The sequence below is a fragment of the Populus nigra genome, chromosome 10 (assembly GCF_951802175.1).
Source record: "Populus nigra chromosome 10, ddPopNigr1.1, whole genome shotgun sequence".
Lineage (NCBI taxonomy): Eukaryota > Viridiplantae > Streptophyta > Magnoliopsida > Malpighiales > Salicaceae > Populus > Populus nigra.
Window position 1 is genome coordinate 6,144,001 of NC_084861.1, and position 27,050 is coordinate 6,171,050.

At 34.7% G+C, this 27,050-nt stretch overlaps 5 protein-coding genes across 10 annotated transcripts; 3 read left to right on the forward strand and 2 right to left on the reverse strand.

Moving 5' to 3' along the window:
* LOC133705236 (uncharacterized) lies at positions 1-3,099 on the forward strand (the record flags this gene model as incomplete). Its single annotated transcript, XM_062130373.1, has 5 exons — positions 1-102; positions 239-285; positions 419-507; positions 1,000-1,133; positions 1,644-3,099. Coding segments are annotated over 5 exons (1,068 nt in total), but the record flags the coding sequence as incomplete, so codon positions are not given.
* Positions 3,100-4,119: 1,020 nt separating this feature from the next.
* LOC133705239 (glucan endo-1,3-beta-glucosidase, basic vacuolar isoform-like) lies at positions 4,120-4,521 on the reverse strand. The gene has a single exon (XM_062130379.1). The coding sequence runs from the start codon at positions 4,519-4,521 to the stop codon at positions 4,120-4,122; it is 402 nt and encodes a 133-aa protein (XP_061986363.1).
* Positions 4,522-5,416: 895 nt separating this feature from the next.
* Positions 5,417-8,777, reverse strand: LOC133704784 (heat shock 70 kDa protein 8-like). 6 transcript variants are annotated; one of them, XM_062129772.1, is made up of 3 exons: positions 8,614-8,777; positions 7,503-7,844; positions 5,417-7,265 (listed from the first exon to the last, which is right to left on the reverse strand). In XM_062129772.1, exon 3 carries the CDS (start codon positions 7,261-7,263, stop codon positions 5,545-5,547), a length of 1,719 nt encoding a protein of 572 aa, XP_061985756.1. In that variant the 5' UTR covers positions 7,264-7,265; positions 7,503-7,844; positions 8,614-8,777; the 3' UTR covers positions 5,417-5,544. The 6 variants fall into 6 exon arrangements, with proteins under 6 accessions (XP_061985756.1, XP_061985752.1, XP_061985753.1 ...); XM_062129768.1 differs by having other exon boundaries at positions 8,496-8,777; XM_062129769.1 differs by having other exon boundaries at positions 7,481-7,844; positions 8,496-8,777.
* Positions 8,778-15,091: 6,314 nt separating this feature from the next.
* Positions 15,092-18,344, forward strand: LOC133704405 (amine oxidase [copper-containing] alpha 2, peroxisomal-like). Its single transcript, XM_062129214.1, has 5 exons — positions 15,092-15,942; positions 16,434-16,818; positions 16,910-17,023; positions 17,365-17,903; positions 17,994-18,344. The coding sequence occupies exons 1-5, from the start codon at positions 15,158-15,160 to the stop codon at positions 18,193-18,195; spliced, it is 2,025 nt and encodes a 674-aa protein (XP_061985198.1). The 5' UTR covers positions 15,092-15,157; the 3' UTR covers positions 18,196-18,344.
* A 3,474-nt stretch (positions 18,345-21,818) lies between these two features.
* LOC133704815 (thermospermine synthase ACAULIS5-like) lies at positions 21,819-25,799 on the forward strand. The gene is made up of 10 exons (XM_062129821.1): positions 21,819-22,147; positions 23,205-23,271; positions 23,396-23,490; positions 23,591-23,693; positions 24,339-24,427; positions 24,549-24,705; positions 24,800-24,875; positions 24,977-25,035; positions 25,268-25,404; positions 25,495-25,799. The coding sequence occupies exons 1-10, from the start codon at positions 22,002-22,004 to the stop codon at positions 25,580-25,582; spliced, it is 1,017 nt and encodes a 338-aa protein (XP_061985805.1). The 5' UTR covers positions 21,819-22,001; the 3' UTR covers positions 25,583-25,799.
* Positions 25,800-27,050: the final 1,251 nt, after the last annotated feature.

Sequence of the window (27,050 nt, forward strand, 5' to 3'; positions counted from 1 at the left end):
CTTGAATGGACAGAGAATTTGATAGCAGATGAGTTCTCAGCTGAGCTCGCTGAAGGAGTTGCTTATGTTGCTGGTCATGATGAAGAATCCAGACCTGTTATGGTGATTTTCAATTCTTTATCTCCCTCCCTTTATTAACTTTTTTTCTCTTCAAGAAAGAATATCAAGAGTGCATAAGCTTACACAAATTAATTGGAAATAACCTCTCTCTTTTTTTACTTTTACATGTTTCTTGTAGATTTTTCGTATTAAACAAGATTACCAAAAGCTCCATTCACAAAAACTGTGAGTGTATCCTTTTATTTATTTTGCTATGGAGTTAATTTTATTTTGCTCATTTAATTTATATCTGTTTTTTTTTCAAAAAAAAAAACTAATTTATTTCTCTTGTGATATATATATATATATATATAATCAGGTTCGCTCGGTTGCTGGTGTTTACACTGGAGGTGGCAATAGGGACCATGCCTAAAAACGCTGAACAATTTGTTCTCCTCTTTGATGCAAGTAAGTAGTAGTATCAAGCTTTGGATTTTTAGAGTGTTTTCTGATCGACCAAGATTTGAAAATTGAGGAGGCACTTTTGTTAGAGTTGCATACTGGTAGAGCAGGCTAGCTAAGCTAATCTAGGAGACCACGGGCACTCAGAGACTTCGGGGAACCGCCTGAGATGTGAGATATTTTCAGACGATGTCCGGGGTGCCCCTCAAGTGTCACATTCACATTCATGGTTGCCTTAGTGGTCAGATTATGTAGGGTTATTATCAGGAATTGAAGCTTGTATACTCTCCTAGAATTCCTTAAAAGCATTAATCCTCACACAGATTGCAACAGCATTCCCCTTTTTTGCATTGCGAAATGCCAGCATAATTATTAAATATAATTCCCTACAATGCACAGGCTTTAATAGTTGATACTACTCATAATTCACAATCCACATTTCCTTTTCCGAATGTTCATGATGGTTTGTGCACTGGTTATTTAATTGCAAATGTACAGGCTTTTTCAGGTCAGCATCGGCTTTTATGAATTTATTGCTCGGAACGCTGAAAATCGTGGCTGAGTACTACCCAGGCAGGCTTTACAAGGCTTTCGTAATCGACCCACCTTCTCTCTTCTCTTGTTTATGGAAGGTAAAAATTCAAAAAACTTGTAAAAGTCTAGAGTGTGGGTGTTTCACTTTAACCTGCTGGCCCTGGAAGTAGTTGTAGCTGTTCGACCAACCTGGTGTTCTGCCTTTCTAGTTGCATGGGCCACCAAAGCTCAAGTCAAATCTGCAGCCCTTTCCAGGTTGTCCACTAGGCTTGTTTCCACACTGTTTTTTATACCGTGGAGCTGGGACGCTAAAAAATGACACCATTGAAACTATAATTTATACTGTGAAGCTGGCACGCTAAAAACTAAACTTTATTTGCGTCGGAAAAGAAAATGTCATGCAGTTTTTTCTTTAAAATGGAATAAGTTAGACATCGTTGTTATGGTTAATTAGGAATTTGTGACTTTTACTTACTTTATTTTGTGCCAAATGATATTGCAGTGTGAATTTGAAAATAGGGACTTGGAATTAGGGGCAACGAGTTTTGTCTAAGAGCGACCCTCTTTAATTTTCCACAAGTGTTGACTATGTAGTTTCATGGTTGCAGGGTGTCCGTCCATTTGTTGAGCTATCAACGGCCACGGTGGTGGTATCCTCACTAGACTTCGAAGAATCACTGGAGTTCAATGACTTCTCCTCCTACCCACGTGCATCCTCCCTCCGATTTGATCCCTCCTCTATCAACTCAACGGCCAAGATTGGCTCATGCTCTTCATCCAGATTTTCCTTCACCGTGTCCCACCATTTTGACTCGCTCAAGCCTTGGCACTTATCTTTGACCGACACGTCGTCATCTAAAGTAGGACCAACCAGCCTCTCTCATCTAGGCCCTGCCCTAGTCTCTCCCCTCAACGCTAGGTCCTACTCTTTTGCATCTCCAGTTGCCAGAGCCCCACGTGGCAGCATCAACGGTTGCAGCTACACCAGGCCAACCAAGAAAAGTCTGTTCCCATCAACCCCTTTGCCACAGCGTGTCACCGAAGGTGACCCTATCAAGATCTCTCTCCCGCGGACCCCACGCCCCTCGTTCCTCCAATCACCTGCCTTGTTTTTCAAGAAGGAGTGCCACGTCAGTAAGGCAGACAGGTCTCGAGAATCGTTCGTACCGTTTTTTAAGTTTTATAGAAGGCCGTACGATGAGATGATTTATAGGTCAAAAATGCGGCCCCCACTTGGTGGACTAATATCCATTGTCTCCCCTCACATCAGACGGCGCCACGTCTCAGTATCTCAACGGTTCTAACACCCAGAAAAAAGAAAAACAAGAAGAAAGAGAGAGTACACAGGCCTCCTCCTACCTGCTGCTCTTGCATTTAACTAATGTGTCAAAATGTCAATGGAAAATGACACTAGTACAAATAATTTGATGAATTATTTTTTTTCTAAGTTAATTATGGCGCATTGATTGACCCAAGTAAAAAGGAGAGACGACGTGCGAGGTGGGATATCAAATCCTGTGCACCATCTCTAATCTTGAGCTCATCTCTGTGACCTCGCCAGCAAATTCTATACATCACAAAGTCTTGGGTTCTGGGATGGTTAGGCATGGGAAGGAGGCTGCGTGGTTGAAACGGTGAACATTTTTGCATTGGAAATCATATGTCTAGATGGTGAAGTCTAGCAAGCGCAGGAGATAGAAATATATATATTGTACCAAGAAACCACGTAAGCGTTGAAAAAAATCTGTCAAGTTAAATTCAAAACTTAGATGTATAATATTTTTTTTTATTTTGCGAAGTTTTGTGGAGAAACAAGGGATTGTTTTTGGGTTGGACTTTGTTTAAAACTTTCATCATGCGTTCTTCTACTTGTAATTTTGTAATAATTATCCAGTTTGTATTATGATCGGTTTCAACGATGGCAGAGTTGGTGGTAGGAATATTTGTCGTGTTTTGCTGTTTGAGAAGTCAAAATGGAGCTTCCGTTTCATGTAAACAGAAGTAACAGCGCGTATATTGGGAATTGAACTTAAATTTGGCAAATATATATGTTATGTTTTGGGATATGGAGTTTGTCATCTACTATATGTCGTTGAGGTATCAAGGGTTCTCTTTACTTAGAAGTGACGTTAGAGAGAGACTTGTAGTCTTTGTATTTGGACTCTAATTTAACTTCACTACTCCCCAATTCGGTCCTGTTCTTAAGCTTGAGATTAGGTTCAATGTGGACAAATTGGAGGCAGTGTGTTCAGAGGCAGTGTTGTATTTGGAGTTTATTCGTTGTCTGTTCCGGGATTTCAAAGTGTCCCTTTCGTTTGTTTTCTCAGGGTTTCACCGAGGCATAGTGTGAAGGATAAACCAGAGATTTTAGCATCCTTACACCTCTGGTATATGTGGGATTTTGTTTCTGACTTTATGATGCATTTACAAAGAAGACAAAGTATAAAAGAATTTAGCACAACATCATCATCATCAAGTGGACGGGATTTATTTCTCAGATGGGAATTGTTATGATCAGTTTCTTGGTCCTATCCCATGTGAGATTCGGCCAGTCGTATATAGCTTTCCTTTGCCTTTTCTCATCTTATTGTTTCCTTCTTTTCTGTGTGCGCGCGGGGGGTTGTGAGGTGTCTTTCTGCCATGTATATTACTTCTTGTTGCGTGCGGTGCCCTAGCACTCCAAGGAGATGAAGGAAGTGTGGGGTTTACATATTATATGTCAATGACATTTTTCCACTTCCGTCCTTTACTTTTAAAGAAAGAAAATATTTAGAATTTACTAAAATCAAAGAAATGCTAATAACAATGTCATCTCGAAGGGCTATTGGGTTCCATTCGTAGTTTAGTAGATGTGGGTTATTTGCGGTGATAGGAAAGTCACCGGTGACTGCCGCGGCCTATGCCCCATATATCAAGGAAATGAGTGGCAGGCCTAGGAGATCAGAGAGCATGGCTAAATCGAGCCCAGTAAGAGAAAACTAAAGCCCATCCGTTAGGACTGAAATAAGGCATAGTCTAATGAAATATGTTGCGGCTCCGAGACGAGGACATAGCAAGGGTAGACGTTGATCAATAAAGGGGACCCTATACTGTACAAATAACGGTGAGGTTATTCATAATTTTGTCCGCCCCATTTGCAAATTGACCACCTGAGGGAGGAGAGGAGCTCCCTCGAACTTTATCCCCAACCGCCGTCTTCCTTACTGAATTGTAGAGGTTACCAAATACCAATTGCTGGTTGTACAACGGATTGAACGACACCAGGAATTGCGTTATTGCCAACAAAAATATATCGGAACCGAACACATATGTGAACATTAAGAATGTGGTCTCGAAACATTTGTCAGCTGCTTCCTGGCTGGATGCTACATGGGCAATTGCCTCGTTTGGAACCCCAATGGTTACACCCACGTTGATTCCACTTAGTGCTTTTAAAACCTCCATATTGGCATCATAGTCCCTGGCTAATGAAATTGCATAATTCATGTCCTTTGTGAGGAAATCGATTACTTGTTTCTGGGATGGGAGATTATCTCTATTTCTTTTATAAATAATACAAGCATCACCGTTTCAAGAGGCGTACCGTAATGATAAAGGGCTTGAGATCTGTACAGCAGGTCTCAAGTTCGAGTCAGGGTGTGTACCTCTTGTAAAAGCCTAAAATAACCGGGGTTTTACTCGCTCACCTGAGCTTACAAAGTACGCTTTCTGGAAATGGGGTTTTCTAAAATCCAAAAAAAAAAAATACAAGCATCACCACCTAAAAATTGTCCACACGAAGCAAAAAGGACATGTATGGTTACATGATTTGCTGCAGATAAATGTCACAGATCCAGAGCTTTAAAGTGCATGATTGATTTCTTAATTAGCATTGGAAATTATGCATCTGCTCTATTTTTTTAGGATCTTTTGTGCTGGGAAACAAAATAAATCAAATAAATAAAATCCTTACCTATTACTATTTTGACTTTCTAAGCACCTGCATCACTACCTTCTCACAGAATTTGGAATAGCGCAGAATATTGACAAGAATTTAGTCGTGATATATTACGCGCAATTGCTGGCTCTGTAGGGCGTGAATAGCTACTCTATCGTATGCACCCGCACCCCAGAACAACACATCAGTCTGTGCAACCAAACGATGGTTACAAGGCGTTGTGCATTCGTCATAGTCCTTGTCCTCGTATATTAAAATTTCCACGTAAATTCAAATGAACACTTATACCCGGCCTTGTGCAAGGATGAACAAAGAGGCACCGCCAACCATTGAGAAAAGAAGATGAGAAATGCCTGCATGAACCGTGATTCGTATAGAAGCCTGCATAGTCAACGTGGAAGCCTTTCTGCCAAACATGTAGCTAGAAATTTAAAAAGATTGAAATTGCGCATGAAAATAAATATTAAATTAAAGTCACTATACAATTAATGTATTATTGCCTTGCAGCAAGTCACGGTTCTGTAAGAACAACTTTTCTTTCCGATTGACTCCATCTGGAGTCACCCTCGACTTCACATCTTCTTCTGCACGGTAACTAGATCAAGAGTCGAACCATAAGTCCTGTTCAGGGCCTCAGCACACCAGCCATGCCCATCATCAACTGTAGGCATCCTGACTTCCATAAACGGTGCCATTGGCTGATCCGTCCCTGGCATCACCACTCCAGCAAAAACTCTCAGTGCATTTGAGGCATCGATGTCCATGCACACATTTATCTCTGGAATTCCTTTGGGTGCTGCCGGAATTCCCATGATCTTGAAATAGCCCAGAAGATGATTCTCTTCCACCTTTGTCCCCTCACCTTCATAGACGAGGATTAGAGCCTCGGTTTGGTTATCATGGGTGGTTGTGAATATTAACTCTTTCCTTGCTGGCATTGTCGTATTTCTAGGTATGATTGGGACAAAGCTGTTTCCATCTGCTCTAATGCCAACGCCAAGGGGGGTAGCTTGGATTGTTAACAGATCCAAACTTCCAAAAGGGTCACTGATTCCTGATGCAACTGCTCCCTCTAGCGCTGCCCCACATACTGCAGCTTCCAATGGATTTATCACTTTATACAGTTCCTCCTTCTTGCATACACCCTTGACAACATTTCTTATATTTGGGATATATGAACACCCGCCTACAAGTATTACATCAGTCAAATCCTCTATGTCTACCTTTGAATCACGCAAGCACTGTGTTAAGAGGCTTTCGCACTTTTCAAATATCTTCAGGTTCACTTCCTCAAATTCCTCCCTAGTGACCACCTTACATATTTTGGATCCATTTCTCAAATCAACATCCACCTGAACACTGCTCTGTGAAGAGAGCCTATGGATTGCTTCTTCAGTTGCTACTCGAAGCAACCCCAATGATTTGATCTCGTTGATTCCATGGCTGAGGAAAAGGTTCTCTGAATTTGGTAAGAGATGCTGCATCGTGTTTTGCAGCATGTCTTCTCCTCCGATGGCAGCTCCTGCTAAGGCCTTAATCTGTGAAACTCCTCCAGCAGTGGCAGTAACAGCTACATCACAGTACCCAGCCCCCATGTTAAATATAAGGGCATTCTTCTCACTTCCACTGCCCATATTCTCATGTACAGTCTGTTGCTGCTGCTGTGCGTATAACAATGCCACAGCAGTCGGTTCAGGCATCAACCTGAGAACGTGGAGGCCAGCCATGGCACAAGCACGTTCAATCCGTGTCAACTGGAACCTACTAAATGACACTGGAATGGTTAGTACGACATTTCTTATGGGCCTCTTCAACTGGACTTCAGCCATGGCTCTTAGTTCGACCAGAAATATTGCAAGGACTTCTTCGGGAGTGGTGGATCTCCAAGCATTGCTCACTAAAGCTGCAATAAATGGGCGAACACCAATATCCAAAGTTTGCACCAAAAATGGAAGCCTTTTGCTTGCATGAACCACAGGATCAGTATCCACTCTGCCAATCAAGCGTTTCATATTGAAAATTGCAGCTCCAGATAGTATTTCATATTCATGAGAGAGCTGATTGCTGACTCCACCTGAAGGGACTTCATCCTTGAAGGTAACATATGATCGCATCAACTTTTGGTTTCTGGTGTTCTTTAGGAGCTCTACCTGGGAGCCATTCCAGACTGCAACACTGCACTGTGAAGTCCCAATGTCAATTCCAATGGCAGTTTCTGGAAAAGCTGATGAAGATTTCTCCTCCCCGGTGGTTTCACTGTCAGATGCCACTGTGTATTGTGGTTCTGCCATTCCTGTATTTTGACAAAGAAATAAGGGAGTTGCTCGTCAGGAACTGAAAACAGAGTAATAAACATCAGTTATAAAAACTACCTAAAAAATATATGCAATACAAAGATGCTAAGGAAAAATGTCAGAACTGCAACTGTCAATTAAGTTTTCTATACAAAATCAAGATGATACATGTTGTTTATGTCCTATTTTTGGAGCAATGGGTGAGTCAGTACACCTCTGATAATTTAAGTTAATACCAGTTCAGGCTGCCACACGTGATCCCCCGAAAGATTGAAAGAAATGAGCATTAGCTCTTTCTAAATAAAATAAGGAGTCCGTCGACCAAAAGTAGTGTATGTTCCAGGACTGGAAAAGATGAGGGTAACTTGAAAAGCACTATCTCCCTAATTCCAGTTCAAGTTACATAAACTGAGCGCATTTGGGCTCCAGACACCCAAAAATTAAGAAAACAATCTCACCAAACGTGAAAATGTTCTACAATGGATCGTTTGTTTTTTTTTTTTGGAGAACCTTTAGGGACGCAAGAGTATGCTTAGCACTTGGTGCATTACTTCCACAAGCAGACATCGTCATTTACACTGTACAAGAAAATGACACCGTAATCAGTCAAACAAAGTGTGTAGTGCATACTACCATCCCTATAACTGATTTCTACCACCAAATAAACCTAATGTACATTAATTCAACTACCACACCGGGCATCCTCCATCTTCCTACACAGGGAATATAACCGACTATCCAAAAAGACAGAAAGAACAAGGGCACAGTTAATTTCTGGTCAGTACAGTTGCAAACCTAAAAAATAATCGGATGTTTCCCAGCAAATGGGTTCTTGAGAATAAATTCAAATTTGAGGCTGAAAACAATAACTCAGATTCATTTAAAAATTGCAAAAACATATAGTTCGCGTCGGTATTTCAACAAACACCTGCAAGACATTCTTCATCTGAACAAGTAAATCGACATGAAACGATGAAATACCCGAAACTAATCTATAAAATGACATAAAAAGGAATTCCAATATCACTTGATAGCTGAAACAGACATTATAGAGGAAGCATAAGCATTCGATTGGTTTAAGAGAAGGAAATCTCTTATGAGAAGTCATGTTGGCAACAAACTAAAGCAAGCCAAAGCTAGTGATCATTTACTTCAAGGACAATAAAATAAGAAGCAAAAATCAGTGCAAATTAAAAAAAGAAAAGATCATTAGCTAGAGAGATGCTAACCTGAATAGTAATTCTTAATAGAAAATATTATATATGTGCGCAAGAATATCACAAATAGAAATGAGAAGTTGTTTGCTATTGATAGTAGAGATCAGGGAGGGAAGGAGTTGTAGTTAACAAGTAAAGAGGAACAGATAAAGAGACAAACAGCATAGAAGGAACGAGAAGAAGACTATCTGGTTGATGAGATGAGAGAGCATGCAAAGGTGGTTAGGTGTCCCGCTCATGTTCTAGATTTTCCCCGATGAACTGAGAAAGCTTTTGAACATGGAAAGCCTATTTTTAATATACAAAACTTGTAGATGTTATTACCACGCCACCGCGTAATGTTTGTTTGATGTTGTTTTGGATAATGTTTTTAAAAATAATTTTTATGTAAAAATTATAAAAATAATTTTTAATTTTTTTTTTACATTAGTATATTAAAAAATATTTTTCAAGTTAAATTCAATCTTAAAACACGTCAAAAACAAAACATCTAATAACTTAAAATAACCTTATTACTCATAATTATAATCTATCAATTGTGTTTTTAATAACTTCCTTTAGTAAAATGGTTTTAGGTTTTTGTTATTACTAGTTATTTTACTCATATTTTGCTAATAATTTTTTGAACAAAAAAAATTAAATATTCAAAATTTTCAAGTGTATTTTTTTAAAAAATCTAATTATAAATTAAAAAATTTATGCATACATTTAATAAACTACAATAAATATCATATGAGTTAATAAAAATATATAAGATTTTAATCTAATTTTTAACATAACAGAAAAATAAAGTAACGTTGCAATTATTACAATCAAACACTATTTTCCTAGTCTTTTTATAATATTTTTTTAAAAGTGTAAATAAAAACAATTACAAAAACATAGAGATAAAAACAAAAGGAATAATATAGATATGTTAGCGATAAATTTTCAAAGTGTAAAAAGTAAAATATAATATTATTTTCAAAAAAAAGTGTAAAGAAAAAAAGAAAAACTAAACAAATATTGCAAAAAATAAAGATAAGAAAAAACAATTGTGATAAATAGACCAAGTGTAAGATGATAAAAATACCAAATATAAAGAAAAAATATAAGAAAAAATTATTTTATAAAATAAAAAAACAAAAATTACAATTTTACTACTTCTACAATACTGCTATAATAAAAAAAACAAATTGATAAAATTTATAATTATACTATTTTTACATGAAAAAGTAAATTTTTTTGGCATATGTATAATAAAAATTGTTGAATTATTATATAATAGAAGAAGTAACTTTCTCGTTTGAAAACGCGGTGCTAAACGCGTTCCCTTAAAATTTAAAATTTATTTGGTTTTATTTAAAATATATTTTTTTATGTTTTCAGATCATTTTAACTTGCTGATATAAAAAAATTTAAAAAAATACAAATTTTTTATTTTAATGTATTTCTGAGCGAAAAACATTTTAAACCATCACCGCTACTACAATTTCAAATACACATATTTTATTGTGTCGTCGTCCAATAAACATCTCAACAAACTTGAAAAAAATATCTTTTATTTCAGATTGGTTTAATAGACATCTCAACAATTCCTTTTAATTTCCTTTTAAATAATAATAAGAAGAAAGACTAAAAACACATATATTTTAAATATTTTATTTTATCTTCTATATTTAGTTCAATGTTTTTACATTGTAATATATATTTTTTAAAATAATATATTTCAAAGGATGTTACTTGTCAATAAAATATTGTTATCTTTAATTATCATAATCTATAGTCACTGATATAAACCTTTGACAATAAAGTCATTATTACATTATAAAACAATAACAAAATATTAATAATAGTTTATAGTTTATGATAATCGATACTTGAAAAGTTTAGTATCATATTTCATTGAGTAACTTATTCTTTAACATTTTCAATATCTACCAATTCAACGATGAGTTTGTAAGGATAAAAAATTACATTGTCTTTGTATTTTTGGAAAATAAAGTCATAAATACTTAGACATAATTTACTATTTTTCCTGTATATTCTCATTTTTAAGAATACAGAAAAGATCCATTTCAAAGAGTCATTAAAAATAAATGAAATATTTTAAATACCATTTTGCAATTATAGCGAAAAATAAAATAAAAACGTTTAATATCACCTCTATTCATTCATTTTGTTTTCCTTTTTAAATAGTAAATGAAAGGTGAATTTTAATTTCTTCGGGTATAATTTAAAAATAATATTTTTTACAAAGCATGACTTTTGTATTTTCAATTTTTTTATTAAAAAAAGGATAAAAAATAAAAATTTTCAATAAAGAATGATTATTTAACATATTTTCATTCTTCTCTTTTTTAAATTTAAGAATATCTAAAAAAACCCATTGCTTTTTTTAAAAAAAATCTTTTCAATTTCTTTTTTCCAGTTTTCAATCTTTTTTCAAATTTTCCAGTAATTTTCAAAATTGTAGTTCTTAATTTTTTGTAATATTTTTAATTTTTTTTAAGTTTCCTTTATTTTTTTTCCAAATTTTCGAACACAAAATTCTATATTCTTTACATGTATCCTCATTTAACAGAAAAAATTTACGGAATTATGATGGAAGGACCATGTTAAAAAACAAATTAAGTCGAGGGAGCTAATCGATTATAAAAATAGTAGTGGGATCACGTGTAAATAATTAAAAGACGAAATATGTGACTAGTTCGTTGAAACCTTGTACGATGGCGCATTTGTTTTCTTTTTATTTTTTATTACCTCTCACATATCACAGGTTCAGTCAGAAACCGATTCAACCCCTCTAAATCGACCATGTTTTTTTTTTTATTGATTTTCGTCAATTTTTTCCCAGTCAAATGTTGAATGTTGATACTATGTATAAGGTAGTGTGATGTAATGTTTTTTTAAATTTTATTTTTATTTTAAAATATTTTTTATCTTTAATATTAAAACATTAAAATTATTTAAAATATTAAAGAAAATATTAATTTAAGTTTTTTTTAAGTCAAACGGATTTCCAAACACGCAAATAAATTAATTTAATTTATTTAACAATACACTAAAATAGACAGGGAAGTACTGTAACAATAAATAATACTTTACCCCACATGTTGTGTGGTCCTCCGAGAGATACTTCACTCCAAACAAACTTATCCTTGAAGAGTGATTTGGGATTTATTCAAACAATTTAAGCAGACCATTTTACATTTTGGGTTGTTTTGATATGAAAAAAAAATTAGTTTAAGGTTCGATTGATTAAAAAATAACTTAGTGATTTTTTTTATAGAAATAATCCATAGAAATACCTAGAACAAAAGAGTATGTTAAAATGAAAAAACAAATTGCAAGCAATTAATTCTTTGATTTATTTTATCAAGTTACTATATGAAAAAAAAAAACAGAGAGGAAATCGATCTGTGTTTTGTTGTGGGTTAAATATTTTTATTTTTTATAAAAAAATTATATATACATTTTTTTTTATGTATTTTTGTAGTTTAAAAAATCTAAGTTCAAGTAAAAAAAATTTATGCATATATGTAATAAAATAAATCAAGAATTATGTGCGTGAATAAATAAATAAAAAATCATTAACGATATCTAAAAATAAAACTTGAAAAATCAGGAGACAAATGCAAATCAAAATATTTAATCTTGAAAGACGGGATATTTACATGGTTGTGTTTGCTAAATTTATTTATTAAAATAATTTTTTATTTAAGCAAACAATAATAAATATATAGAGACACAAATTAAATTAATCGAATAAATAAAAGGAGGGAAATCATGCAAAGCTACACATACTATAAATATTATCTTAATATAAATTTCTTTATTTTCAAAATTAATGTTTATCCTTACAAAAGATTAAAAAAAATTATAGATGAATAAAAACAACTCTTCAAATTTAAATGCACAACTAAAAAAATAATTGTCATATAAAACAGGCTCTCCAAACAAAATAAAATAAATAATAGGTATTGATTTAAATATAAATTAAAAATAAAAAAATATTAATCTGAAAAAAAAAAGTAAAGGCCATGCAATGTTGTGCCTGGCAGGCCAGCCACGCGTGTGTGGCCCATTTTATCTGGACCCGCGCGATTAGACTTTTAAATGTTATTTTTTTGCAATTGGAGCAGACAACATGTCGCCCACCCTAAATGTTTTTGAAAAACAAATAATACGACACATTGTTTGCTAAGACAAACGCATGAATAGTCTAATTTCCCTAGATCCCGATCTTGTGGTGGCTAAAAAATTAGGGTCTAAGTTTTTTTTACCTAAAGACTTGTTTTCAAAACCATTTTGACCCAGAACATTTATAAGAACTATATGAACCGTTATAAACCCATCTATGATCTCAAAAAACCGCCCAAAAATCAAATCGAATCCAAAAATCAACCCGAGCTCGAATCTATTTTTTCACAAACTTTAAAAATAAGAAAACACATAATTTGAACATCCTGCGTCAAATTGAACCAATTGACATAAATATCATCTCATTTGTTGGCCTAAATCGATGTCAACAACACTTGTCTTTCTTTATCGCCGGAATCTAGCGACACCTCTCTCTCTCATCTTTCAACTAAGGACTAAAAAATAATAAAAATTAACTTTTTTATACCCAAATTGAATTGGAACATTATTGAGATACCGAAATTGAATGATTTGCGTGATTTTTAAAGTTCAAATATCAAAGTGCATCTTTTTGCAAGACTTATAACATGCCACCAATATTTGATGCTTTTTTTTTTCATTTTGATCTTTCTTCTTTCAATCTCACATTTTCAAAAGAAATCAAAATCAATTGATCTTCAATTATGACTAAATCGCCATAAAAAAGGTTTGAGGACCATATTGAAAAACACAAAAATTTACACTGTCCATCCACGGTGATGTCTGAGATGATGAACAATGGAGTCTTGCACAACAATATTGAATAAAAAAACATTTGCTTTTGCTTTTTTTTCTTCTTTGATTTTTTTTCAATCATTGTTTTTTTTATCCTTTAATATTAGATTTGACTAGGTTATCACACTCTCGTGATACAGATCGTGAGTTTGTCAGGTTAACCTAGTTGGCTGGAGTTTTTTTCTTTATTTAATTTTTTTTTAATTTTATCTTTTAATAATGAGTTAATTGGAAATTAGGCTTCATAATTTGTTTTATTTACTTTCTATTAAGTTATTTCGGTCTCATGACTCGAGAATAATGCTTGACTGGTTAACTCGAGTTGACTTGGTTGTGTTTTTGTGTTTTTTTAATTAATTTTTTTTCTAATTTGATCATTCATTTTTTGTGTTTTTTTTAACTGAAATATTTTTTTATTATTTTATCATTCAATATCAGGTCAGCTAAGGATTGAATTTATTAATCTGTTTTGATTTGTTTTCTATTGAGATATCTTGGTCTCAAGATCAAGGTCACAGGTTTTGATATTTTAATCTCAATTAAATCAAGTCATTTTATTAAAATTTCTAATAGGTTATCTCGGTCTCGTGTCCTTTAACATTGGAATTATTTTTTATTAGATTATTTTCGTCTCATAACCTGGGTTGTGAGTTTGGCATGCTAATCCAGTTAACTCATTGTTTTTCCATCTTTTAATCCCCACCAATTTCATCATTTAATATTGTGTCTGATTGAGAATTAAACTTTATGGTTTATTTCGGTTTGATTTTTATGAGGTAATTTTGACCTCAAGACTTATAAAAAATACCTAACGGGTTAACCCATATTTATTTGGCTTATTTTTTTTTGTTATTTTTTTAATTAAAATTTTTACAAATCTCATCATTACACATTGAGTCCAACAGAATCGACTATGAATCGAGCTTCATAATTTATTTTGATTTGCTCTTCATGGGATTATCATAGTCTCGTTACTAGAGTCGCAAATCTAGCAAGTTAATCCAAGTTAAATCATGTTATTTTTTTACTTTCTTTCCATGAGGTTATCTCGATTTCATGACTCGGGTCATGTGTTTAGTAGATTGATTTGAGTTGTTTTTATGCTATTTTTTAATTGATTTTTTTAGTCTCATCTTTCAATATGAGAATTGAATGTAATTTGTTTCAATTTTCTTTTTTTAGGATCATCTTGGTTTTATAACTCAAGTCGCAAGTTTGACAAGTAAAGCCAGGTCATTTTTTAATTGATTTTTTTATTTATATCCTTTAACATTGAGCTGATTGAAAATTAAATTTTTATAATTTGTTTTCTATGTGATTATCATAATCTCATAGCTCAGGTCACGGATTTGACATGTTAACTTAAGTTAACACAAGATAATCCAATACGTTGTTATCTTAATATTAAAAAAATATATTATCTTTAATTTTTTAATCAAATTATATTTTTATATGTCATTTGAGTTGTTTTTAAATTTGTAAAGTTAATCGGATCATATCAAGTCAACTCCTCATAATTTGTTTTTTTTATAAAAAAAATATTAGGAAAATCTAAGTATTTTTTTAATATATTTTTTTAAAAACTAATCGACGGAACGCAGGTACAGTGTTCTTAAAAATCGTCACAAGCAGACAAGTTGCCTTTTTACTTGGCTACAAATAATTATTATTTCTTTTAAAAAAATTCGTTTTTTTTTATATTATAAAACAGCTTTAAATATTCCTCACAATACAGGTGACCATGGGATGACTCTTCAAGTCTACGGTTGGGCTCAAGGATGTCCTCATTAGTATCCATGGCTTCCGTCTCCAAGAGTCTCATATTCCTTCTCCTCTCTACACTCTCCATTTTGCCAACTCACACACACCCACTGGATCCCCTAACCCCAACCGAGTTCACCAAAATTCAATCCATAGTTCATAATTCGTATCCCAAGTCAAACCACAGCATAGCCTTTCACTATGTAGGCCTCGAAGAACCAACCAAAACTGCCATTCTTTCATGGCTGGAAGGCACTGCTACCAAAACCCCACCTCGACAAGCATTTATCATAGCACGTATAAACCAGATCACTCATGAAATTATTGCTGACTTATCAGTCCACAAGATTGTTTCTGATAAAGTTTACGGCGGTTATGGGTACCCTTTGCTCACTTTTGAAGAGCAAGGAACTGCCAATGCATTGCCGTTTAAATATACTCCGTTCCTGGAGTCAATTAGAAAGAGAGGGCTCAAGGTTGAAGAGGTTGTGTGTACGAGTTTTGCTATTGGTTGGTATGGAGAAAAGAGAAGGAATAAAAGGGTTGTCAGGGTCCTGTGTAATTATTTAGACGGGACTGTGAATTTGTATATGAGACCAATTGAGGGAATTACTGTCACCGTTGATCTTGAGGAAATGAAGATCTTAGGGTTTAAAGATAGATCAACTGTGCCAGTGCCAAAGGCTGACGGGACCGACTACAGGGAATCATCGCAAAAACCATCTTTTGGGTCTCCGTTGAAAGGAATCTCGATGCACCAATCTGACGGCCCAAGTTTCACAATAGATGGACACACGATTAGGTAAGGTTACGGACAACAGACGAAGTTTTCTTTTAATGAAAGCCATACGATAGTTTTATGATAATGCTGCAAGCTGCATAAAAAGATATTGCTGATAGTAAATCTTATCTTTGCTAAATTTCAAAATATGATAGATACGTGGATGCATTTATTCTTGAGATTTTAAAATATTTTTTAATTTATGATAGACGAAGTTTTTTTATTTTTTTTTATTAAGTGTGAGACCTTCAACCTTTGACTAGTTAGCTTTTATATTTTTGTTAACTCTGTTTTTAAATAAAAAACAACTTGAAAAATAATTGAAAAACAAAGCTACTGGAAAAAAAACACTCACAGAGTTTCCTCTCTGCACTATCCAAATGCCCGATGAAATAGTTCATTTAAAGTTATGGAATTACACTGCATCAATCCCATTTTGTTACTGTTATTTTCTATTCCTATTTAAATCATCGAATTTCCTTTTGGGTTGATGGTACCATACTATGTATCAGGTGGGCCAATTGGAATTTTCATTTGAGCTTCGATGCTCGAGCAGGCCCAGTTATATCCTTAGCATCAATATTTGATCTCCAGAAGCAAAAGTTTCGTAAAGTTCTGTATCAAGGGTTCCTGTCAGAGGTCTTCGTGCCATATATGGACCTAAATGAAGAGTGGTACTATCGAGTATTTTTTGATGCTGGTGAATATGGGTATGGCCTATGTGCAGTGCCACTTGAGCCACTGAGGGACTGTCCGGAAAATGCAGTTTTCATGGAAGCTTATGTTGCAGACCACAATGGGACGCCTGTAAATATGCCTAATATCTTTTGCATATTTGAGAGGTATGCTGGAGACGTAATGTGGCGGCATACGGAGGCTGCTATACCAGGCAAAGTGGTTAGTGATTTTTTTTTATTTGTTTTTGGGGTTTGTTCAGTGGGCTTAATTTTGCGATAATTTTGTCTGAAACTAAATGGTGGTTGTGCAGATAAGAGAAGTTAGGCCAGAGGTGACCCTGGTTGTAAGAATGGTGTCTACTGTTGGCAACTACGATTACGTTAATGATTGGGAGTTTAAGCAAAGCGGCTCAATCAAAGTCACGGTAATAAACTCATTAAATGGGGAAGCTTATTTTTCTGATGTCTAATTTAGCATCAAAATTGATTTGTTGTGATCACAGTTCCATTGCGTTAAAGCTAGGTTTGGTTCTAACATAGGCTACACAGGATAAAATTTGCATATTCTTGTGATTTCGTGGTGATCGTTACCTGCGTAAATGAAAACGCCGTATTTGATTCTGTTGGCAAAATAGGTTGCTCTTGAAGATGATATTTTCTCTTGATGGATTAGAATTAGCAGATTTCTATAGCCAACATAATTTGATTACCTCTAGCATGACAATAATGTTCTTGGATGACCTTCTGGTTCATATTTTTCGTGCAGGTTGGGTTGACTGGTTTGCTTGAAGTGAGGGGATCAATGTACACCCATAAAGATCAAATAAAAGAGGAAGCTTATGGTACATTGTTAGCAGAAAATACCCTGGGTGCAAACCATGACCACTTCTTTACTTACCGTCTTGATCTTGATGTGGATGGCGATGCAAACTCATTTGTCAGGTCCCAGTTGCTAATGACCCCAGTGACCGATCACCGGTCGCCTAGGAGGAGCTACTGGAGGGTTGTGAGCGAGACAGCTAAAACGGAGTCTGATGCAAGGATTAAGCTCGGTGTAGCACAAGAAGATCTATTAGTGATTAATCCAAACAAGAGGACCAATATCGGAAACTTCATTGGGTACCGTTTGATCCCAGGGTCTGTTGCGGCCCCCCTCTTATCAGATGATGATTATGCACAAATTCGGGGAGCCTTCACCAAATACAATCTATGGATTACCCCATATAACAAGTCTGAAAAATGGGCGGGAGGGCTTTATGTTGATCAAAGCCGAGGAGATGATACCCTAGCAAGATGGAGCCTCTGGTACGCCAGATACCAACAATTTTGATTTGTTGACTTTACGTAACAATCGTCACACTAACATTGCTGTGTCGACTTTTCTTGTTAATGCAGGAATAGGGAAATAGAAAATAAAGACATTGTGTTGTGGTACACATTGGGATTTCACCATGTGCCATACCAAGAAGATTTTCCGGTAATGACAACTCTTAGCAGTGGATTTGAGCTCCGGCCAGCTAATTTTTTCGAGAGCAACCCGGTGCTCAAAGTCAGACCACCCCGACCTGATAATTGGTCCAATTGCTCTAGAGCATAGCAACTTACGAATTCAATGGATTTTTGTTTTAAGAACCATGAAAAAACATCGACAATGCGTTTCCTCCTTCCTTCAATCTCTGACCATATTAACGGGATTATGTTCTTTCGAAAATAAATGTAATGTATAACGTGGATATAATTCTTTCATCCCTAGAAGTTTTACATTCCTAAATTGTATAGAAAGACAATAGGTTTCGGAGCAGAAAGCCCAAGACCCGTCGCCGGCCAGGCTCAAGCTCAGGATCCAGCACAATTGATTGAGATAGGCAAGATCCAGGCCTAGAAAAAAATAGACCAGGCCTGACTTAAGCTCGGATCGAAGCTGGCCTAGCTCTTAAACGAGTTTAGCGGTCTCCCCCGCCTCTAGTTTGCGTCTAGGTGTCTGTGCGACAACCGTCCCATTCTCCAGATTGCATAGTGCAATTGTTTTTAGTCATGTACAGTAATAAATGTGAATTTTCTGAATTAAGGCAACTAGAGGCTTCAAGCTATTGACTTGTTGTCCCGTCACATAGTCGCTGTTCCACTTAGAAAGTTTAAGACAAACAAAAAGGCTTTTCGTGCCTGAAAGAAAACAACTATTTTCGATGTGAGATGTAAGTACAAGCTCTAATACATGCCTTGTTTAGAAAGAATTTTGTGAGGCTACTTGGAGGCTAAATCTTAGCGAGTCAAAGGAAACGCTTCGCAAGAATGCATTAAAACTTTGACATGCTTTACTCGGCTCGGTAGTAGTTTGCGATTCTATTGAGATTAGGGATGTAAGAAAAAATCTCTAATATTTACATGCTGTTTGAAAATTTAAGATTTCAGTAATAATAAAATTATCTAAAAATTATTTACTCGATTTTAGTGTTCAAGAAGTTTAAAGTACTATAAACGAGTTCTATAATCCATTAAAATTATAGATTTATATATCACTCTAATTAAAATGGTGTGATTTGCTCCAAATTAAATTGGCTGATTGAATTAATATCATCAACACATTTCTCTTTCGTATATGTTTTGAATAGGCTTTTTAAAATCAAGAATAAATTTGGTAAATGATTCCATAATTTTAAAATATATTCCAAATTTATGTTTGAAAAAAATTTAATGATTCTTTTATTCTTTCTTTCTGAGATTAATTGGAGACTCAAATTTTCAATGATTCAAAGATTTAGATAGTGTTTTATATTATAATAATAATTTTTTTAAAGTGTTTTTACTTATATATATATATAAATAATATTTTTTATTTTTTAAAATATATTTTAAATATTAACACATCAAAATTATTTAAAAATATAAAATTTATTTTTTACAAACACCCTGCAAAACACTTATACATACAAACAAATTCTAAAGGCTTCGCAAGAATGAAGCAAGAGTTTGGCACGATTTGCCTGACTTGATGGGTGGATTGATGGACACTTCATTTGCATGATTTGTTTTGGCTTGATAGATGGTTTGATGGACGCTTTTTTTTTTTTTTTGATCTGTCCTCGTAGCGTGAAACTCTATAGGACATTGTGTTTGATTTGATGGAAAAGACTTGAAAATTTGAAAGCTTTTCTTTTACGAAGATTTAATATTTGAGGAAAATATTTTTTAAAAGGGAATTAATTCCTATATTTATACAGGCTTGAAAGGTTAGATTTAAAATTTTAACATTAGATATAGCTTTATTTGATTAGCCAAAGAAACACGTCAAGATTTTATCTTAAGAAAGATATCATAAAAGAATACATATGGTATTTAATATTTTATCTGCTACATATATTTAAGACTATAATTATTAAATGGTTTCAAACTTTGTTGATAATACTTAACCAGTTTAGTACATTACTACATTGGTCATTAAATAACATTAACGGGCTTTGATAATGGCACATAGCACATGGAGAATTTCGTGAAATTCTCTATTTATAAAGTGCATTGTCTTCTTAAAACATAGGGTTTATCACATGCTATAGCACTCAACATAGAGGATAATCGAGAAAATATTGTATTGTTTTGCAAAAAATACGATTCTTGAGATTTTTTTCATTTTTGTTTTGAAAAAAGTAAGATTTTTTATTACTTGATCGAGTGACTTCAAGCTTGCCAGGTATAATAATTCTCACAGATCGTGGGGTGGGCAAACCAAGCAAAAGATTTGAGGAATGGCGACATATATAGAAGCAAAAGCTTCTTGGTCTTTGGGACCTAAGACACACTGAGACTATCATAGCTTTCCAAAACAAGAGGTGGGTGAATCCATCATCACCCCTCCAAATTCCATGGCTCTTTGAATTCATATAACAGTTGCCCGGCATAAACAAAGAACACCAATCTTCTTCTCGTGACCCTCTTGTCTGCCCCCTATTCCTTAGGGCACATCATGCTGATGCGAATATTACCTGTGCTGGACCCCGCGTAATGGGGTTAAAAGATGAGATGAAGGGTTGACACCTGGCAAAACAGGCATGATAAAATACATGTATATAAAGGTAAATGGTGAACTCAATAGTGTAAGAGGGGTTATTGTCTGTTATTATTATGGTGGGGTTGAAAAGATTTTATGTTGCTGGATCAGTTGTGGACTGATGTTCTTCGATTGTGATGGTGGTGATTATGAGTGCGCCTGGCATGGCACGCCCTTCATCTTTTGAAGCAAGAGAATGTGATGATGGTTCCAACTGCACGCCCCCGTCTCTCTCTCCAAAGTCCAACCAAGATTTGCACACATTTCTGAAGAAAAGAATATGGCCAGAATTTTCGGTAATTGTCACCTCTTACTAATCATCATCTTTTATCCTTTTCCTGGACTCTTTTTCCCTTCATTTTCTTTTAAAATCTACCATGCATGCATACAGTTGCAGTTACATTTCACAATCCAGGAAGTCCGCCATCCTATGTCCAATTAATACAATATACATGCACGCCACATAAGACATTTCCAGCATGCTTTTGTAAAATTTTGAAGGCATTTTCTCTCGCAGTGCCTTTTTTTTGTGTGTGAAATGGTTTCCTTAAAAAAAATGTTTTTGGTTTTAACGAAACAGATGTTCAATTTTCCATAATAAATAAATTGGAAGGTGGTAGCTGCTCTGAATTGTAATACTGATTTTTGTAATTAAGTAAGCAATGAAAGTTGTGATGGGGTATGGTTCTACACTGGGATCGTCGACAGTATATATAAACGACAACACATATAAATTTCATTTGGGAAAAACCAAATTGAGCACCCCCTCAGAGGTACTCCACATGATTCAATTTTAAAGGCATTTTCTCTCGCAATGCCTTTAATTTGAAGCCTCAAACTAGGTGCTAGAGGAGGATTAGCTAGGACGTAGCTCTACATAGTCATTCACGTAATCTATCCATAGTAATATATAAATGAATGGATGAACATACACATGAAAAGATCATCACGTATGTGCAAGAATGTGATAAGTGAATTTATTGGTACTATGCGGGAAGGTAAAAACATCGAAGACCACATTGCTAGATAAACATAACCACGCCAGCAAAAAATCACACACTTTCCACTTTTTCTTTATTTTTGTATGCAACTATTTACGAAAATCCATGAGGATATCTTGTATATAGCTCTCCTTTTCAGTACTAAGTGCACACACCCACTTCGATAGATTTTCCTAGCTCTTCATACCACAACCAAATCATAACCCTTTTCGATTTTCCTGCCACCTTCCTATTTATATAGCGTAGCTAAGCCAACATTTCTCTCCATCCTTCACTTGCCTCTTTCCTCTTTCCTCCCTCCCTCCCTCCCTCCCTCTCTCTCTCGGGCTTGCTTAATTAGCGATATAGAAGAAAAAAATGGGTGAAATTTCTTGCTCTAATGGCATTGGCAATGGAAATGGTGTGAATGGAAAAACCCATTCATCACTGAATGGTTATAGGAAGAGCTGTTGGTATGAAGAAGAGATTGAAGAGAACTTGAGATGGTGTTTTGCTCTTAATAGGTACATATAAATTGCACTAACTGCTCTAACATCATGGTTCGAATTCACCAATTAATATGGTTTAGTCACATTCGATTTTCAACCTATTTTCACTGGTTCTTTTCGTAACTAGGCTTTATTTTTTAAATTTCGTTACATTTTCTTACCTTCTCTCTTTTTATCTTAAATTCTCCAGAGGATAAAATTCTTATGCTCTTAACTTGAAGGGCAAACCTAATTTCCCTTTCTATATATATAAGAATGCGTATCGCTGTACTAGAATACCTACCCTGCATGCTCTAGCTAGGCCGCCGTGATTCAAGCTCCAGGGATACCCTCTCCTTTTAATATATCACGAAAAAAAAGCACCAGCTTCTTTTAATCGCTTCTTCTCTCTTATTTAGTGCCGGGTTTTCGGTGAAATTGTTTTATTTCTACAAAGTTTACGACAGAATTCTCGAGACAGCATCAGAGGCAAATTAAGCTTCCTGCATATGAATCAAAAAAGAATTAATCTACATTTTTTTTTATTGTGCGAGACAAAGTAAAATTATAGAATAGTGGTGATTTTTTTTTTGTTTTTTTTTTTGGTTAAGGTCTAAACGGCTTGCTTTGGTATATATATAATGACAGCAGTAATCCCTAATCACATAGCAAAAAAGAAAATTAAAGTTACTCGAATCTGATTCACCAAGCTACTAGGCTAAAAGACGATTTGTAGATATAATCTGTATCTATAGTAGAAAGTATTCTCTGACATGTACCCTATTGTCGTTTCATGGATTTGGTTGATCACCTTTAAGCTTCGACGCTTTACAGCCTTGTCGTTCGGTTTGGAGCCTTTTCTTTTTCCTAGTAAATATAGCGATTGTTTATTAGAATAAAACATGAAGTAACCTTAAAAGTGAAGCAGTTAATTAAAAGATCACTTGTTCAAAAGGTTGGTCTGAGAAAAGCGAGACATTATTTAATTAAAAAATGGAACAAACTTACCATCTTTGCCGCTAAGTCTCCCCTTTCATTATTGATTCATTTCACATGTTCGAGCATTGACCATCTATCTTTATTTTTGTTGCAGTATTTTGCATACAGGGGCTTCTCGGTATCAAGACATTGCACTGTTAGACACAAAGCCGTTTGGAAAGGTCCATTTTTTTTTTAAAAAAAGACTTCCACTTTTATGAAAAAATAACGCTACACTCACACGCAAACGCCTTAATTGAATAATTTTCTCGTGTAAGATAAAATTATTTTTCTTTTGCATAACAGGCTTTAATCATTGATGGAAAGCTTCAAAGTGCGGAAGTGGATGAGTTCATCTACCATGAATCTCTTGTTCATCCAGCACTTCTTCATCACTCAAGGTATTTACCTTTTATTTTCTTTGTTGGTATGGAGGATTGTGAAGTCCTGTGTGGTTCTCTAGCGGTGCTCAATTTGTAGCAACTGTACGTTTGGTTGCAGTCCAAAGACAGTCTTTATTATGGGAGGAGGTGAAGGTTCCACTGCAAGAGAAATACTAAGACACAAGACAGCGGTGAAGGTTGTCATGTGTGACATTGATGAGGTAACTCAAATACATATATGTATATTTTAAATTTTCTACTTCAAATACAAGGAATATTTTACCTTGCATGGTTTATCAACTAAGCTAACTTGTGCCCATTCAGCCACCCTTTGATGAATCCAAATTATCAGTGTTACATTTCTTTGACCGTTGATCCTTTTATTTCTGGGTCCCACATATAGAGGAGATAACATTATATTGTTGGCTTAGTTTATCCAAAAAACTCTTTTCAAGAAAATGACTATTTATCATCATTATGTTTTCGTTATTTACGAAATGGAAAGACATTTTCATTTTTATACCTTCTATTTCTTTTTGGCGTCTCATTTTTCTTCCTTTTTGTTCTTAATCGAACATTGTAATCTTGTCTTCCTCATGTCCCATCATTGATTATGACTTGTCGTTCAGCCACGTTGGGGAAATGGGCAAATCGTTTAGGTTCACGGCCAGTGAACACAGGACTCTGCCTTCTCTTAACCACTAATTGCAATGTGCTAAAGAAAATCCCAGTTCAACAAAAAACTAAACAAATTAATTATAAGCCATGTGTGATCAAAGATCAAAGATTTTTCAGTGCCATGTAATGTAAGAAAATGGACAGGAAAATTCTAAAGCTCGTAACACGAATCTATATCATGTAACCAGGAAGTGGTAGACTTCTGCAAGGCGTACTTGGTTGTGAATAGAGAAGCTTTCTGTGATCCAAGACTTGAGGTCATCATCAACGACGCCAGGTTTGCCTCTCAATTCTATGTTTAAGTTATTTTTATCATTATTGTAAGAAAAAAATGCTACTTGTATCATTATTAATTTCGTTTCTTCTCGATCGTTCTTCCATGTCGTGAAATGTTGCAGAGCTGAGCTAGAAATTGGAAAGGAGTGCTATGATGTGATCATAGGAGACCTCGCAGACCCAATAGAGGGAGGCCCATGTTACAAACTTTACACCAAATCCTTCTATGAACACACCGTCAAGCCTAAACTCAATCGCGGTGGCATATTTGTCACTCAGGTATCGATTATTTGTCTCTGCTTATGGAAAAGAGAGACGGAGGGGCAGAGGGAGAATACAAGAAATAACCATTTATATCTTGTGAACTTTTCAGGCAGGGCCAGCTGGAATTTTCAGCCATACGGAAGTGTTCTCTTGTATCTGCAACACTTTGAAGCAGGTGTTCAAATGTAAGTAAAATGTTTGTACCTGCCAACATTTTGTTTCTTTTTCATAAACCAAGAAAACTGAAACCACATGGCCTGGCCAATTTTTTTTTCCCTGTGTGCAGATGTGGTGCCTTATTCAGCTCATATCCCTTCCTTTGCTGATACTTGGGGATGGGTCATGGTATTATACCAAACACACAGCTTCTGTTTTAAAAACAAATTCACCACTTTCCAGTCTTCTGAAATATTCCTGTAGTCTTTGGCTGATCACTTGAATTAAATAGTATTAGCACTTACTTTAGTTCCCTGCAAATTTACCTTCTACAAACTTTTTTAGGCCTTTAATAATATCAGGACTACGCAATTTGTCTTTCCCATGATAGTTCAGTCACTGTTGTAATGATTATTGGCAGGCTTCAGATACTCCATTTACGCTGAGTGCCGATGAGTTAGACAGCAGAATCAAGCAGAGAATTAAAGGGGAAAACAGATATCTTGACGGTAAAACAATTTCATCAGCCTCAACCTTAAGCAAAGCTGTTCGAAAATCGTAAGGCCCACATGTGTCATTCTGCTCCTCCTACCTTTTTCTTTTATAATTAAGCACTGACTAATTACATGGAGCATTACTTGTCGGCAGACTTGACAATGAAACTCATGTCTACACGGAGGGGACAGCCAGGTTCATTTATGGGCATGGCAGCGTTCAAAAACAGAATCAAGCATAATCAATAAGAAATGGATTGGAAGGAGCCCCAACCAAAAGCACAAAGTGAATTAAGAATGCAAGCGGCACATAATTTTGAAAACTTACTCTTTTTCTGGTTCATTATATGTTTTTGTCTTTTATCCACTAAATCGTGTATGTTATGTTTTTTTTTTTTACTCTTGCTTGTTTACTTACCTAATGGAATGATATAATCGTAATGGATGTATCTTTGCTCTTGTTTTCGTTTCAAATTGCTTTTCTAGTATATGTTTAGAACTGATTGGGACACCAAGAACTGAATTGTTAGAGTCCGTAGTTTATTTACGTGGCTGCGACAGCTTTTAAAATAAACAATGCGATGTGAATTTATAACCACCGACTTGGCAAAATCAACACTAATAAATATATGTTTTCTTACTCAGAATGACCCATTTTAAACTATGATCAGAATGAAAATACAATAAAGAAAATGATGTTTTTTTATTATAATTTTAATCGTGACATTACGACATAGAAAAACATATTTAAATCAAATAAGATGTAGGTTCGAAGTTGGATCATGAATGATAATGGATGTAGGTTCTAGACCGTGTCAGTCTAAAAATGATTTTTGAAATTGTATTTTATTTTAGTTATCAAAACATGAAAAAAAAATTATTTTGACATTGGAAATTAATTTGTTAATTGGGAGGGTGATTTTACTATTGTTCTCATTAAAATTAAAGAAAAAAAAAATCGAGCTTGGGAACTTAGCAGTTGTTGTGGTTGCCTTCCCAGATCTCACAGAAAAGAAAAATACGGAAAAAATGATTCGTGCGGAAAATGTGTAGGGCGCAGGATTCTTTTCTGATCTTTTTATCTTTTGACGGAAGCGGAGCTCAGAAGTCCAAGACATGCGCTGGGGCAACGAGCTTGCCAGCTAGAGGTGGCGGAGCCTGTGATTCTCTTTTTATTGTATTTTATTATATATCTCTAACTTCATCACTATTTACGTAGCAGTACGCCAATTACAACAACAATACTGTAAAAATAAACTAGAAAACCATGGTGAATTGTGCCCCCTCTCAAATGTAATAAGCTACTTTCATTACCAAAATCTCGGGTTCGTGACTGAAAACGTAGAAATAGTGTCACAAGGACACCACACATATATTAAGCATTATATATATATATATATATATATATATATATATATATAAAATTACACAATATTTCATAAATTTTTAAAATATCTCATCACCAAATAAAAACAAAACAAAAGTTCATAATACGTGTTACATTACATGAAATTTTAAATTGATATGAAAAACACTAAAAAATAACTCGAACCAAATAATATAAAAGACTAAAACTATAAGCTTGGAGACCAAAACGTAACTATAAATCTGAATTGATTTTCCTGGTCAATCCTAAACATAACACAAACTGATTAAACCTAACAGACTCAATTAGTTTTTATTGTTGGGTCAACCAGTTGGCCGAAATAA